The 17,427-nt window shown below is 41.0% G+C and overlaps 1 protein-coding gene across 2 annotated transcripts in view; it reads right to left on the bottom strand.

The window, feature by feature from the left end:
* Positions 1–16,555, bottom strand: part of Hspa4l (heat shock protein family A (Hsp70) member 4 like) — a 46,263-nt gene extending 29,708 nt beyond the window's left edge. Inside the window, exons 1-5 of one of the 2 annotated variants that reach the window (XM_076574029.1) lie at positions 16,052–16,555; positions 15,042–15,215; positions 9,996–10,053; positions 7,496–7,636; positions 3,563–3,685 (exon numbers count right to left, since the gene is read on the bottom strand). In XM_076574029.1, coding sequence (XP_076430144.1) covers positions 3,563–3,685; positions 7,496–7,636; positions 9,996–10,053; positions 15,042–15,215; positions 16,052–16,395 — 840 coding nt within the window. In that variant the 5' untranslated portion in view covers positions 16,396–16,555. Of the gene's footprint in view, positions 1–3,562; positions 3,686–7,495; positions 7,637–9,995; positions 10,054–15,041; positions 15,216–15,779; positions 15,843–16,051 lie in introns of those variants that run through there. The other variant, XM_006987457.4, reaches the window with a different exon arrangement.
* Positions 16,556–17,427: the final 872 nt, after the last annotated feature.

Raw genomic sequence — 17,427 nt, 5'->3', positions numbered from 1 at the left:
TAGTTCAAAGCCAGCCTAAGCTACATGAGACCCAGCTTAAATTAATTGATAGAAAAAAGGATAGCCTCTTACCAGGCTCTTAATTCAAACTCAATCCAAAATTTACAGTGCCAATCAATCCAAAGGGATGTATCAAAATATCTGAAATAGCTTTATCCTAAAAATCATTTGCAAAGTATAAGCCAGCACTTGTTGGTCCATACACAGGAGTGAATGCTATGTGCACCCTTCACTGGGTCACTGAGAGGGTACCTTAACTCTGGAAAGCTACTACAATTCCACTGAATTCCAAGCCATCTAATTCTCTCCAGAATAAAATAGGTTTCATGAACAGACAAGGTGGCCAAGCCTGATGACCTGAGTTCAATACCCAGAACTCACACGGTGGAAGGCGAGAACAGACTCTAACTGTCCTCTGGTCTTCACACACTTCTGTGGCACTTGACACATGGCAGACACATGCATTGCATGCACACACATCCACAAGTAAATAAACAATGTCAAAAACATTTAAATGGATTCACTAGCTGTTATGTCCTCACCACAAGACAAACTAATAGTTTCCCATAATTAAATTCAGCTTCCTAAACCTAATGAGAAAAATAAACCTGTTTTCCTTACAGTTAGCCTGCTCCATTATTTTGATACACTATTGAAAACTTGACTAATATATTAGACTATTAAAATACTAGTCCTAGGCATGGTGGCACATGCCTTTAATCCCAGCACTCGGGAGGCAGAGGCAGAAGGATCTCTATGAGTTTGAGGCCAGACTGGTTTACATAGTGAATTCCAGGCCAGCCAGTGCTACATAGTAGGAACCTGTCTCAAAAAAAAAAAAAAAAAAAAAGTAATAAATAAAATATTAGTCTCTCTTTAATAATAAAAAATCAAAACCCTAAAACTTTGCTAAAATGAGGTGCATCTAATAACATAATGTTAAAAAAAGGACATGCACAGGCTAGAGAGATGGCTCAGTGGTTAAGAGCACATGTTGTTCTTAAAGAGCACTGGAGTCCTGTTCCCAGTACCCACCCAGATCAAGCATAATTTCCTGTAACTCCAGTTCCAGGAAATCTGAGGCCCTCTTTTGGTTTCTATGACATGGCATGCACATGGTGCCTGCACAGACAACCAGGTACACACACACACACACACACACACACACACACACACACACACACACACACACACACACAAAACAAAACGGCTATACAGAGCATAACTTCATTTCTGTGAAATATATATACAACTAGAAGATGAAATACAAATGTTTAAAATGGTTACATTTCCAAGGAAGAAAAATATATATTGCAGGAAGTTATGAAAAACCTATTTTACAGCTATGAAAAAATACTGCATTTACACAGTTAAACTCAGGCTTAAAATGTATAAAGATTTATTTATACTTATTTATGTCAAGCTAAGAAATGCTTTGATTTAGCCCCTATCCCCTAATTTTTTTTTAAACAGGGTTTCTTTGTGTCCCAGAATTAGCTCTGTAGATCAATTTGGACTTGAACTCACAGAGATCTACCTGCCTCTACCTCCCAATTGCTGAAATTAAAGGCATGTGTCACCATTGCTCAGTTATTCCCAAAATTTTAAAGATAATTAGTGAATATATTAATGTAGAAAATAACTCAATGCCTTCATGACCTGATGTTCAATCCTGTCTCAAATTCTCAGTATGCTGGAATTAGTATTCAGTCACAATACCCAGCTTAATATTTCTTTTATTATATGTATGTGGAGGTTGTGCAATGCCACAACATGTATTTATAGGTCAAAGGACAACTTTGTGGAAGCAGTTCTTTCCATCTTCTCATGAGTTCAGAGGACTAAATGCATGTCATCAGGTTTGAGTGGCAAGTGCCTTTTACTCAGGCATCTCACTGGCCCCCAAGTTAAACTATTTGCTGGTTGTTCTTTTTATTTATTTAGACAGATTCTGACTATATATCCTGGCTGTGCTGGAACTCACTATGTAGACCAGCCTGGCCTTGAACTCAGAGATTTGTCTGCCTCTGCCTCCTGAATGCTGGGATTAAGGGCACATGACATCATGCCCAGCTTAAATTTTAAGTTTTAAGCTAGTAGTCTCTATGTTTATTGTGTTCTGCTTATTATTTTTTCTTTTTTGGAGCTAAGGACTGAACCCAGGGCCTTGCACTTGCTAGTCAAACACTCTATCACTGAGCTAAATCCCCAATCCCGTGTTCTGTTTGATGTGCTCACTGTCCTGTACATTATTGTTATTCTCCTGACAAATCTATAATTCATATGTCTGGTTCATATATTATTTATGGGGCAATTTATGAACCAAGTACTTTTGTATCTGTTATGGATACAGTAGTCCACAGAACAGTAAAGTAATCCTCCTAATGCTTACAACCACAAGAGGTGGATCTTAAGACACCCGCACCATTCTTATACATATATTCAAAGTGGCAACATGAGGAAGAGTGGCAAGCACACTCCTGGGAATGAATCACCTCAATTCTTTGCCTGGAGGAACACTAGGTGGTGATACTCTACCCTCATTGGGAAGCTCAGACTTACTGTGTTAATACATATAAAACTACTACAGGCCCAGCTAATGGTAAACACTCTTATCTGCTATTTCTAGTGGTTACAAAGTAAAATACTAAGCTCTTACATTTCTTTCCCATTAAATTCAAATGATGAACTTTAATCACACTAAGTAAAAACTTTAATCACACTAAGTAAAAACATGTATGTTAAAAAGAAGCTAACAATATTCAGTGAGATTTCAAGAGATAGGCTATGGCAGATAATTAAATATTTTATTAAGAATTAAAAAAAAGATCCTTAAAGAAATACCTTCCCATCCCCACAGAATACTATAACTTCAAATTCCTGTCTATGACTTCGAATCCCTAACTTTGAATTTTTAACTCATGCCCTAAAACATTAAAGTATTCAAAGTTGGGAAGTTAAAAGCTTTTTGGGAAGATTATCTTTTTAAGTTTTTAAAAATTACGTTCATTTAGTGTGTATCTTTGTATAGACTTGTGTGCACGCACATGTGGGAGGGGCACACATTCAGAAGCAGAGGACAACCCTCAGGAGCCACGTGGGCCCTGGTGATCAAACTCAAGTGCCTTTACCTGCTGAGCCATCTCACTTGTTCCTTAGGGAGACTCTTAGAAGTGGCAGGGGCAGCAGTCACTAAAAAATAACACACTCTGGTTTTTTTTTTAAGTTTATTTATTTATGAATTTTTTAAGGTATAAGCCCTCCATCTGCATGTATCCCTGCATTGGATCCCATTACACATGGTTGTGAGCCACCACGTGGTTGCTGGAAATTGAAGTCAGGACCTCTAGAGGGGCAGTCAATACCTTTAAACCACTGAGCCATCTCTCCAGCCCCACACTCTGGTTTTTGAAGGTTCACTGATGATCAGAACAGACTTTATTGGAAAGTCAATCTAAACTTCACGCAACAAGGTAAAGTTACTGTAAGTTATTTTCTGACCAAAGGGGAAAATTACAAAGAGAAAACCTTTTCTCCTTGATGTCAATACCCTGGAGCTCACCGAGATCACACAGTCGGCCACTGGCTTCTTCAGGGCATTTTCTGAGGTCTCTTTAAGCTTAGCCAACAACATCCCAGTGACTTGCTCAATCGCAAAGGGCCTCTCTTCCTCCAGGTACCGAACCTACAACCAAGATCGATACACTCAGTCACTTACTTATTCACACAACACATGTGCACACCACACACCACAGTGCAAAGAGCAGTCCGTTCCTTACAGATGGTTACTAGCAACATTGAGTATGCCTCTCACTTTTAGCTCCACACAAACAAGTACGTTACTTTGGACAGAGCTCTAAACTCACAGGTCCTCATCCATAAAAACCATTAATTTTTATCATTAATTTTCCAAGTATGATGTAAACAATGAAGGAAAAAAGATAAAATTCTTAAAAGTTAGTACTCCTGGGCTTAACATGCAAGCCTCGGTCACATGTTTTTGAAAAGAAGAAATTAAAAACACCGGGTAAATAAAAAGAACCCTTATTTAGAAAGCTGGCTTGAGCCAGGTGGTGGTGGCACATGCCTTTAATCCCAGCACTCGGGAGGCAGAAACAGGTGGATCTTTGTGATCTGAAGGCCAGCCTGGTCTAAGGAATAAGTAGGCCAAAAAAAAAAAAAAAAAAAAAAAAGGAAGTCTGCTTATATTACACCAAAGTTCCTAAGGACATACATGGATTAAGTATAAAATTTGATGATTAATGGAGACCAGAAAGATGCTACACTTTATTACCTAACTATATTTCATTTAGGAATATAAGATTAGTTTGAGCAAGGAACCTGTACTTGAAAGTAATTTAACCTTTGTGGTGCATTTAAAAGCAATGCCAAGCAGGGCTGGAGAGGTGGCTAAGCAGTTAAGAGCACTGGCTGCTCTTCCAGAGGACCTGGATTCAACTTCTAGCAACCACATGGTGGTTCATAACCATCTATAACTCTACCTCCAGGGAATCTGGCCTCTGAAGGCAACAGGCAGGCATACAGACACACTGCAGGCAAAATACTAATACCCATGAAATACAATACAATGTAAAGTGATCGGAAGAACTTGCATAAAGCAATTTGTGTGTGTGTGTGTGTGTGTGTGTGTGTGTGTGTGTGTGTGTGTGTTGTTGTTGTTGTTTGAGATAGGGTTTCTCTGGGTAGCCCTGGCTGTCCTGGAATTCACTCTGTAGACCAGGCTGGCCTCAAACTCAAGAGATCTGTCAGTGTCTGTCTCCCAAGTGCTGGGATTAAAGGCATGCTCCACCATGCCCGACAAAACAACTATGCTTAATTCACCCAATATAAGCCTATGTTCTTTACTTCTAGATCCCCAGGGTGCACTTTTTTTCTATGACACTAACCTTTGAAAGAGTTCGGGAGAATGCTCTCAAGCCTAGCAGCACATTTAGATGTGTAAATATGTAAAAATCATTATGTATCTAATGACACAGGAATGATTTTGAACCACAACTAAAATTGTTTTTTATTGTTTTCCAATCCATGAAGAAATACCTAAGTAACAAATGCTATTGAACTGCTTCCTTTAAAATAAGGGGGTAAGGAGAAATGACTAACAGTGAAGAGAGTGAATCAAGCCACATAGTCTTACAGTAATTGGCTGATGAGGTGCTCAGTACTTTTTGTATAAGGGTATTTGAAGGTTAGATGGAATGAGTATTAAGTACATTCAAGCAAATCTGTACAGAAAGACAAGTGAACAAAATATACAGAACTGGCTAGTGATCTTCAGCTTCCAAAGATGGAGACAATGGAATACGGACCTGATACTTTCAAAGCCTTTTAACTATCTTATACTCATTATGAATATACAAAATTTTATTGCTCCAAAATTAGCTTTTCTCTTAAAAACTTAGTTTTCTTCAGCCCATTCACAAAATACAATCCATTTTGCATGTGTTTAAACATGGGATTTTCTTTTCCTAGTGCTGGGAACCAAACTCAGGCCCCTGTGCTTGCTAGACAAGTACTTGACCACTGAGCTAAATAAATCTGCAACCCTTCTTTATTTTAAAGAATAAAAGCAAAATATTTGAATGAGCTGAAATTGTAATCTCTAACAGGTAAGATTGCTAGATGGTCACTGACCAGGAACTCAAAACCTAAATATCCGACTTAACTTTCCTCTTAGTTACTGCCGGCATAGCTCAGTTATCCAGCTCCACTCAGCAATCCCTGACTTCCAGATTACACTGATGACTTCAGAATCACGCTCTGTTTTTAACCTCTCATGGGGTTTCTTTCTCACTATTAAAACCTGCCATCCACTTTACTCAGAATCTTTTTCTAAAACTGGAAATACAGGCATATCCATAGCACAGACACATCAAGTTTAAGAGTTAATCAAAATAGCTTTAGGAAGCTGCAGTCGCACAGCAGAAAGTTCCAGGGATTATATTTTAAGAGGACTACAAAATTGTGCATGGATCTCCACGTTTAACTTGTACAATGTTTTCATCACCACTCTAAAAACCTCCTCCCAGCAGTTGGCTGCACATCCATTTCCCCTTCCCCTCAGCCCTTATCAGTCACTCATCTACTTTCTGCCCATATGAATTTACTGTATTCTGGGAGGCTGCAAAAAAAATAAAAAAAAAAAAGACTCCACTAAATTATGTGGATTTTTGTGCTAGGGTTCCTTTACTTAGCATGTTTTTGAAGTTCATATATGGTGTGGCATGTATCAGTACTTTCTTTTTATGGCTGCATATTATTCTACTGTATAGATGGATGTATTTCACCTATCCAACTCAATGGACACATGAGTATAGCAACTTTGTTACTATAAATTACACTGTTAATATTATTAATGTTCATGAATAGGAATTTTGTGGACATATTTTCAACTCTTTGGGGTTTGTAAGGAGTAGAATTGTTGAGTCATACACTGTGCTTTATAGTATCTCACTAGTTTGTGTTGACCAATTTCCAACAAATATCTAGAATACAGTCAAAAACACAGAATCCATTTCTTAGAAGAAAGTTTGCTTTAGCACTTCTAAATATTACAAGATTCTTGTAAACCTGAAGAACTGCTGGCAGTTCTACTACTTGGGAGGTGTACTCTTCTAAGTTGCACATGGCTCTGCTATTACTCCCTACAAACCTCATCTACTGGAGTTCTCCTAGTGATAGTAATTTCTTCTTTCAAACAAAGTAACTTTTAAAAAGTTACTATCTAAGCCAGGCAGTGGTACAGCACTCGGGAGAGAGAGGCAGGTGGATCTCTGAGTTCGAGGCCAGCCTGGTCTCCAGAGCGAGTTCCGGGACAGCCAGGACTGTTTCACAGAGAAATCCTGTCTCATAAAACAAAACAAAACAACAAAAAAGTTGCTATCTAAAATAGAATGTTTTGCATTCACTAAAATAACTGCAAACTTGACTATCTTAGGTGTTGTCCTAATTTGGGTTTCTACTGCTGTGATCAAACATCATGACCAAACCAACTTGGAAAGGAAAGGGTTTATTTCATCTTACAGTTGCAGTGCATCATCCAGGGAAGGCAGAGCAAGAACTTGGAGGCAGGAGCTGAATCAGAGGCCATAGAGGAGCACTGTTTACTGGCTTGCTCCTCATGGCTTGCACAACTTGCTTTCTTATACCTCAGGACCCCTATCTGTCCAGGGGTGGCACCACCACAACCGACTGGAACCTCCCACTTCTATAACTAAGAAGACTGTATTACAGATTACCTGTAGGCAAATACTTGAGGCATTTTCTGAATTTAGAGTCCCCCTTCCCAAATAACTAACTTGTGACAAGTTGACAAAAAAAAAAAAAAAAAAAAAAAAAAAAAAACCAGCCAGAACAGAGGCACATATGTACTATGTCTGAGAAAGAAAGTTATACTTCAGGTCATAACAGTAACATTCCCACATTGCTCCTTCCTTCAAGGCCACAGCTGTACTCTGCAAACACAAAGCTCACTCACCTTAACTCCTGCACTTCCATTGGGCATCTTCTGCAGCTCATAGGGAAGCTTGACTCTCTCGGTTTGCACAATGGGGTCATCAAATGATCGCCCATGAAGCTTTTTGAAGCCATGAATTGTATTTCTTACATTTGTGACTATCTGTTGGCAACAGAATTTAAATTTATCAATTACTTAATGAGGCAAAATAAAGTAGTATCCTAATACTTAAAACCATCAAATATCTAATCCCATACATTCAAGTTCAGAATTTTACTTCATTCATTTTTTTGTTTTCCAACTAGAAAGTAAAGTTATAGTGTGAGTATGTATGTATCTTAAATACTGTATCGACAATTCTCTTCTTATCCTAGGAATTAGTGAAAGAGAGAATGATAATATAAAACCTAAAACTTTTCAAGTAATATGGTGAAAATCTATTGACAAATCATCTCTGGCTTCAGCACTTTGGAAAATTGTATGTGTATGAGTATTTTGCCTGCATGTATGTCTGTATACCACTTGCATGTCTGGTGCCTGATAAGGACAGAAGGAGGCATCAGCTCTCCTGGAGCTGGAGTTACAGACGGCTGTGAGCCAGCATGTGGGTGCTGGAATTGAACTTGGGTCCTCCAGGAGAACAGTCATTATTCCTGACCACTGTGCCATTTCCCCTGCCCATCCTCAGCACTTTTGACCCAGGAAAATCCTGTCTTTGATTCTGTGTTTTCCCCTCACTTACAAATACTTTATTCTGAATTATGTGTGTGTATGGGGGGGGGGTGCATATGAGTACAGGGCTCTTAGAGGCCAGAAGAAGGAGTCAAATCTCCTGGAGCTGGAGTCACTGGGAGTGCTGGGAAACTGACTCTGGTCCTCTGCAAGAGCAGTGTGCTCTTAACTGCTGAGCCATTTTTCCAAACCTTTCCCCCTTTTCCTATGTTTTTATTTACATTGTTTTTAAAAATCATTTAGTTTTCCTTTTTTCTCCATGTCTATTTTCTGAGAGATGTCTTATATATTGCTCCCATTGCTGAGAATCACCCCTAGACCAGTAGTAATTAAAATCCCTTCTATGTAGCATAGTGCTAAGCAACAGTCTTAATTGTAAATGACTGATATTTTGACAAGATAATTTTTTGTTCAAACTATACACTGTTACTTAGGTACATATTTGCTTTCTTAGTGACTTGCAAACAGATCTGGAACTTCTATCATGGGATGAATACATGGGGGTACTCAGTTAATTTAACTCATAGGGAATTAATATTATAGGCTGCTTTAAACAAAGATTATTTCTGCCAAATTTAAAGCAGTCAAAATATGATGGTGCTAGAAAGATGGCTCAGTGATTAAGAGAGCTTGGTGCTCAGTCAAGAAGACCTGAGTTTAGATCCCAGAACTCACATCAGGTGGCATGCAAGGCCTGTGACTCCAGCTCCAAAGCACCCAACACTCTCTTCTGGCCTCCATGTGCACTGGTCCCATACCTGTACATGCAGACACAGACACACACACATATACACAAATAAAATAAAACCTAACTCTTAAAAACACCAAAATGTGATGTATAAATTAATTAAAGGAGCTATTTAGCACATAATTAACATTTATATACAATCCAAATGTAGAAAACATAAAACACTTTCACATATAAAGCAATTATAAAAGACATTCTTTCAAAATTGTAAGCCAAAGTTTTTAAATAAATGAGTAAATAATTCCTCAAAGTCATGAGGAAATAATGGCACATTAAATTACTGATTCTTTTGAAACAGGATATCATGTAGCTCAGGCTTTAAACTCACTTGAGATCAGCCTTGAATTCCTGATCATCATAACTCTGCGTCCTTAGTGCTAGGTTTACAGACATGAGAACAGGAAGAAAAGACCCAGCTATACATTAAATTTAAGAAATAACTACAAAGGGCTTTGGTTTAGGAAAAATAAGACAATATAAAACCAACAAGCTATCAGGCAAACAGGAAAATTTAAAGTTAATATTCTATTCAGAAGCCTAGAGATACACTTAAATTTTTTGGTACACATTAAGCCACTCTGGAAATGATTTCCTTTGTTTCCCCCACCTTCTTTTGCTTCTTTTCTGAATGATTCAGAAGACTGCTCCTTATAAAAAGTGATCATACAGGAAAAAAAATCCACATGGTAGGACATTCAACTTTACAATTTTTAAAATAAATAAAAAGAAAAATTATTCTATAACTCAAAGCAAATTTATTTCTCCTCCTTCTTTCACATTCTCACCCTGCTTTTTCTTTGTTTTTTGTTTTTTTTTTTGAAGTAGTATTTCATGTATCTTATACTGCCCTTGAACTCTTAATCCTCCTGCCTTAGGAGCTGGGATTACAAGTATGTGCCACCACACCCAGCAAAGTGTCTCTGACAAGATACAATGGTGCTGGCCTCTGTCCTACTTGTAATTCTCAACTACATACCATGATAATTTACCATTGTGCAGTTAACTTTCTCTCTGAGTCACAACACCACACTAACAACATACCTGGCTCTTGGCTGCATTTCCAATGGCTCGAGTTCTGGATCCCAAAGATATACAGGCCCTGAATAAGATGAGAACAAGAGCTCCTTTGTTTACCTGGTACACTACATTGTTTTATGTGCCTTTATATGGTTTTCCTCATGCAAAATTCAATTTAAAATAATTAAAACAATCAGTATTTTAAAATCAGGTAGTAGAAAGAAAAACTTTATATATTTCTAAACTTTATAATAACAGAATAGTGATAAGAGTTTTAGAATTTAAAAAATTGTCCTAATAGTTGACAATACAGTATTGGTGCCAAAATTGTTTTTCAAATTCTACTGGCCTGAGACCTATTAAAAAGTAATCATATTTAGTAAAGTAAGGCTGCTTGGATTTCCACTCTAGTTCAACAGCTAAGTATCTGTAGGAGTTAGGTAAGTATCTGTAGGAGTTAGGTAAGCATCATTTGCTCCAGTTTCCCATGCGGTGATAGTGATGACATCACCTGCTCATCAGGTTATGTGAGGACCAGGAGAGTGAATGTAGGTGGTAAGAAGTGCTTTCAACACCTGGCACACAAAAAAGCAAATGCTTGCTATTTTAACCACTACATTTTACATGTCACATGAAGAATGACATTTTTATCATGTGAGTGAAGAAAATGTTCCCATGATTTCAGTTTTAACTACAAGAAACTATTCAGTCAACTAATACTATGCATACATAACCCATTCTCTATCCTTGGATAATTTATAGTTTATTGAAAAAATTGAACAGAACACATAAGATTATGAAAAAAGAACAACAACATCCACATAATAGAGCTTAGGAGAAGCAATTTCTAAATTAAGACTTGAAAAGAGATAAAAGCATTTCATTTGTAGCTGTTTTGTGGAAAAGGACGTTCCAGGCACACAGGTGCTCAGGTTAGATATGGTTTCCTTCTAAAGGTCCCAAATGTAATGACACTGAGATGGTAAAAATCTTTGAGATGTAGGGTCTAGGAGACAGATTATGTATGGGGCACCAGACTCCGAAAATCAGTACCCCTTTTACAGAAGTATGTTCCCTTTCTGACACAGCAGAGGCCATTGCCAGAACACCAGCACTATGAAGGAGGTATCCTCCAGCCACTAGAATCTGGAGCCAAGTCAGTTTCCTTAGAATTCCCTAGTCTATGGGTTTGGGGATTTAGCTCAGTGGTAGAGCGCTTGCCTAGCAAGCGCAAGGCTCTGGGTTCAGTCCTCAGCTCTGGGGGAAAAAAAAGAATTCCCTAGTCTGACACTTTCCCCTGACAGTCCTATATAACCAGCATTCCTGATTCTCCCCAACATAAACATCTCATAACATTTAAAACCAATTTTATTTTCCATAGTATATATTGTCATCTAATACAACTTAATTTTCTTGTTGTATCTTTAGATCAAAATATGAAATCTGTAAGGGAACAGGCACTGTCCTCATTGCACTATTCAACATGGTAGCCAACGCTCACATGTGGTCAGTACAATTTAAATTACATAATTATGTGCCTCAGAACTAGTCACATTTCAGGTTCCTTTCACTTTCATGTAGCTAGTAGATACAAAAAACTATACAGAGAACAAATATACACAACAGAAAGTTCTGATGCACTGGCCAGGAGCACTGACTGGTAAATTGGAAGGACATTTTCTGAATGGCATATAGATCCTAAGGGAAACAAGGAAGAATACAACCTGCATGTTTCATAGGAGGCTTTGATTAAGATAGTATTAAGGTCAGACTGTATAGAGCCTCAACAACCCAATTACAAATCTGAAACATTTGCATCCAGTAATGGAAATTCATTAAGTTTCTGAGTAATGGAGAGAACAATGTATGATGATGTATAATACAAAATGAAGGTTCTATCTCAGAGTATGACTTGCTAAGAGGTGACATATCACACTGAGGCCCACTGGACTTCAGTTTCAGCCATCTCTACATCTGTCTGCTCCTCTCGAATTTGCCACATAAGCTTTAAAAAAATCCCTACTTTTTTCTTTTCCCTTTCCAGACACAGATCACAGTATTCTTAGCCTTCTGATGTCACTGTGTTGTTGCTGGATGAATAATGATGAGAGATAGCCAGCAAGCTTCAATCTCTTCACCTCCTTGGTGAGCCTTTATGACCCACTTCTTAGGTTGCCAGTTTGGCTCTGAATCAAATTTTCAACAGCTAAGCAACATGTTAGTTCCAACTATAGTGTCAGGGTGTCCAGAAAGCAGAGTTCCTCAACCATGGTGATCCTGACATTCAGGGCCAGAGCTTCTTCTGTTGGGTGAATGGGGCTGTACTGTGTTCACCTCTACCCACAAGGCGCCAATAGTACCCTTTCCACTCCCACTCTCAACTGTGACAGCCACATAAAAATCTTCAGATAAGTGTAAGATGTCCCTGTGAGGACAAAATCACCTCCATCTGAGAACTACTGCCTCAAAAAGTTTCTGTAAAATGTGATTCTTTAGACACTAAAGTAAACTTGGGAAAACATTCTTTTCTTAAGAGACTTTCAATGCTTCCAAGTAAAGAGACTTGAGGAGTTCTTCAGAGAAAAAGACATCTGAGTACTGTTTAGCTACCTAGGGGAAATGTAGAAGATGAAGAGGGAGGAAATGTTCTCAGAATGGCACATTGTTGCTATAGGCTTTCAAACAGCTTTTTAGAAAAGTAAACTTTAGGCATATATAATTTAATGACAACCTAGAACTTCCAATCTTTAATTATGGCCAAAAGGACTGAATATTTTAACAAATGGAAAAATAATGGAAGTTTCCATGTTTATTAAACATAATTTGGAAATTAAATTAGCTTGTAACTTGAGACCATTAACAGAAACCACACAAATATTTAAGAAGTTGATTAGGCATGGCAATCCACACCTTTCATCTCAGCACTTGGGAGGTTGAGGCAGGAGGATTAATTCCAAGATCAGTCTAGGCTACTTACCCAAAATCTTGTCTCAAAAAACAAAAACAAAAACTCATCAGTGATTGTAGATACATATTAATTATTAGATTAGGATATGGTCTTATTTAAAAAATCACCGGGTCCAAACACAAATAAATATGCACAACAATTTTAAGGTTCTTTAAATGATGAATATCTGGCTAGAAAATCTGCAAACTACCATCTGCAACATACTTTTGTAAATGAAATTTTACCAGATCTCAGTGATCATCGTTCATTTTTATAATGATCATAGACTAAAAAGACTACCAATGGCACGTGAAACATCATAAATTCATAATACCTACTTATATTATGTAATGTCAGATCCCTCACCCAGAAGATCAAGGCAATGACTGGAGAAACATTTTGTTTTGTCTTATATTAATATTTGAAGATTTTTATAACAGTCTTAGGTTTGGCTATGCTGCAATTTGTACCATCAAACCTTATAATCCCCTAAACAAATTTAACTTAAAAACAAAACAGCAAATATAGTCACTGAATTTTTGTCAGAAGCAAAATAATCTTAGTAGCTTATCATCCACTAAATATGAATTCTCAAAAAAAAAATACCAAAACCCAACCCCAAACCCACAAAGTAAAAGGAAACAAAAAAGATAGCTATTGTAATATTAATTGCAAAAATAAAATATAAACACATGAAGATAGAACATGGGTTGGAATTAATGAAATGATTATACAAACACTAAAACAAATGGTATAGAAATACTTTACATAGAAGTTAGTGAACAGAACATCAAGTCCATTTTCCCCTTTCTATCTTAAAAACAAGTAGAAACCATCTGTAAGTTTTATTTCTGCACAGAATTATAATTTTTAATTTTGTCTTTTCATGTACCTCTATTTCTAGGCTTAACAATCATTTTTTTCTCATAATAGATATACTTAATAAATGAGTAAATTATTGGCCCTGGGATTATAACGATTACCTGATTTATGTCCATATTTGAGTAAATAAACATCTAGAATTAATAGAGAGGTGATGGGTCGATCTATTTAAAAAAAGGAGGCTTAAAGCATTCTAGACTACATTTGGAAAGTAATCAAAGCATTCTGCATTCACCTATACTCCTCTTAAACATACTGACATATTCCTAGAACTATAGTAACCTCAGCATTTAAAGGTGGTTTAGCACTGACCTTGGCTAACATTAGTTTGATTTAAAATTAAGTCTGGATCATTCACAAGGGTCAAATAAATTACCTTTCCATAAAAATACATGAACAGAATTTTCCTCATAAAATTACAGGCTAACAGGAGCCTACAAGAAAAGAGTTTTTCACATGCAAGTGTTAATTGTGTTCGTTGCCAATAAACTTCGCACGTTTCCATGACATAATGTTACTAACTCTTTCATCAAGAGTTCATAATGGAAACACTCCACAATCCTGTTTATACAGGATAGTCTCCTCTGACTCACCAACAATTCACTCTAGAAATATACTTTAGGTAGTGGCCTCTGACCCCAGCAATTTCTACTAATTGACAGAATTACCAATATAGTCGGCCAAGATTCCCTCTGCCGCGTCTCTCCTGAATGCGCCCTTGTTAACCTAATCCCTTCGGAAACTGGTCAGATGGTCTCAAATTCTCAAGGACAACACTTCATCTCTCCGTCTATAAATAGACTGATAGATACATAAATAAAACAAATACTTCTAGGATTAGAAAAACTGCCATTCATCTTCTGCGGTGTGCAATACCAGGCAGGGGTCACTTTTCTCAGCAAGCTGTCGCTCGGGGAGATGGGGGAGGGAGGGAGGGAGGGAGGGCAGACTGCAGAGCTCTAGTCTAGCTAGCACAGGATAATCCCAGGCCACGCCGCGCAGGCCACGAGAGACCCCCCCTTCCTGTACCGGACCCCTCGGTGGCCCCGCACTAGCCCCTTCCCGCGACCTAACGCAGGGGCTCTAGTGGGTCAAGGGCGTCTGCGGCCAGCAGCGGCGACACGAGGGCGGGCGGGCGGGCAGCCCCTGTGGCCCTCGGTCCCGGGGCAGGTCCCGCTGCACCTGCCGGGGAGGGCGTGCGTCCCGGGCCCGCCCGGGGGAAGGGGGCGTGCGGCACTTACGGCGTGCACCTGTCGCTGTACTCGTTGGCGATGGTCTCGATGCCGCCGCTCCTCGCCACCGCGATGTAGCAGTTGAGGAAGCCGAGGTCGATGCCCACCACCGACATCCCGCCTACGCGCCGGGCTGCGGGGACCGCGTCCCGCTGCGGGCCGCTGCTGCGGGCACTGCGACTCCTGCGAGAAGCAGAGGAGAGGACCCCACTCTCCGTCAGCAAATCAATCTAGGGCAGGGCGTCGGAACTGCGGAGGTGGAGCCGCCCGCCTGCGCCGCACCGCGCCGCGCCGCCTCCGCCCCGGCCCGCCGCCTCGTCGCCACTGCGGTTCGCCGCCCCCAACCGGCAGTTACTGCGCTCTGCGCCTGCGCGCTCGGCCCCGGGAGGCGCGAGCCGCCGGTCGGCTGGGGCTCGGCGGCCTCGCCCTCGGCCGCTCCCGTCAGCGCTCGGCAACGGCTCGCTGCGCAGCAGCGGGTTCGAGAAAGAGCTGGAAAGGGGAGGCGGCGGGGCCGCGGGGCGGGGCGGGGCGGGGAGGGAAGGGGCGGGGCGGCGGCCGCGCGACGGGAGGCGAGGCCAAGCGGTCTCCGGGCAACGGCGGGGCGGGCGGCTGCGGCCGGAGGAGCGCCGCTCCCTCAGCGCGGCCGCCCGCCTCGGCTCGGCGTCGCTCTCCTCAGCACCGCTCGCCTCGCCCGCCCGCTCGCCCGCATCCTCCGGCGGCCCCGACAGCCGCGGCCTGGTCGCTCACCTGCCGGCCTCGTCGCCCCGAGGGGCCCATGTGCGGCCAGCGCCGAGGCGCCTCCCGGGAGCCGCTCTGTGAGGTGGCGCCCATTGTGCGGTGCCAGGGCCGCGCCCGCCTCAGAGCCACCCCGCTGCGCCCGGCCCCGACCTCGGACTTGGAGTGCTTTCGCCATGAAAAGTGGGTTTCCAGGCCCCGACCTGCGGCCCGGTGAGCTTCGGAAAAGAAGCCTGCGGGGGGCCGTGCTGCCGGTGTGCACTTTGAACAGGTGTTATACTCACGAGGACTGGCGGCCCAGCTCCTGCCCGTGCACATCCCAGGGCGAGCTCGGCTCTTTGCCATCCGGCCCCTGTGTCCTCGGGTCCTTAGGGGCCGGTTCTTCGTGGACCCGCTGACCCTTCTCAGCCGGTTCCTCGCGTAAGCCCTGTTCCATCTCGTCCAAGTTTTTGTGTGCCTTCTGTTCTATCCTGGAGCTAGGCACGGAGTTTTTATCCGCATACTGAATACGCTCATGGCTCCTTCGTAGGATACTCAGGCCCTTCACTATCAACACCGCTGTCAAGGCGGCAGCAGCAAGTGTGGCAATAGCTCCTGTTGTTGTTACTATAATGAATGGGAAGTACATTTCAGGATCGACACCAAGTCAACTGGGAGGTCACTATTGCCTCCACCCTAGTGTCTCTAAGGAACCTTTCTTGCCCAGAGTTCGAAGGAGGCATGCTCTGTCCCACTCAATGAACACTTCCCTGGGAGACCACTCGACTTGGCTTCCCAGCAGGCAGTGCGCGCACAGAGCAGGGATTGGATGCTTCTGGCCCATCAGAACTCTGGGTTTCAGTGGCTTCCACTACCTAGTTGCCTTCTTCAGCTATCATCCTGAGGGATAGTGATCTACTAGAGGCTAGATTTGTTCCTGGATAACCTTGAAGCTCTTCTGGGACCACAAATTCCATTTTATTTATCTATGATGTCTTTGGAACCTCAGGTGTAAGTTTTCCTTAAAATGTTAAAAAGAAATCACTGATGCCAGGAACAAAGAGTTCTCATTCTTTACAGCTAACAGGAGGAAATGAGTACTTAGAGGTTAAAACAGGACAAGTGTTTAGAGGTTACATGGATTTAGGTCTTAATTCCAGTCATTCATAACTTTTACCACCTATAGGACCCTTGGCAATTACTTTCCAAGCCGTGGGCTCAGTGTCTCTCGAAATGGTATTACTCACTGGGCTGTTTTTTTTTTTTTTTTTTGGTTTTTTCGAGACAGGGTTTCTCTGTGTAGCTTTGCGCCTTTCCTGGGACTCACTTGGTAGCCCAGGCTGGCCTCGAACTCACAGAGATCCGCCTGCCTCTGCCTCCCGAGTGCTGGGATTAAAGGCGTGCGCCACCACCGCCCGGCAACTGGGCTGTTTTTTAGACTAAATACAAACATAGCATTAGTGTCTGGCACCAAAAGGTCAATGTACTTATGCTTGGCTCCTTGGACTATAAGGATAATGATAATTTATACTGATCGTGTATCCAGCAAACTTGCTGCACTCTATTGTAGATTCTAGTGTGTTTAGTTTCTTAGACTTTCTCAGTTTCAAACCATATAACCTAGGAAATAACTTTATTTTATCCTTTCATTATTGTTTCCTCTTAATGATGTTTAAGCTTG

The sequence above is a fragment of the Peromyscus maniculatus genome, chromosome 6, assembly GCF_049852395.1.
Source record: "Peromyscus maniculatus bairdii isolate BWxNUB_F1_BW_parent chromosome 6, HU_Pman_BW_mat_3.1, whole genome shotgun sequence".
In the NCBI taxonomy this organism is placed as follows: domain Eukaryota; kingdom Metazoa; phylum Chordata; class Mammalia; order Rodentia; family Cricetidae; genus Peromyscus; species Peromyscus maniculatus.
Note: the sequence above shows the minus strand (reverse complement) of the source record. Positions and strands in the feature narration are given on the sequence as shown.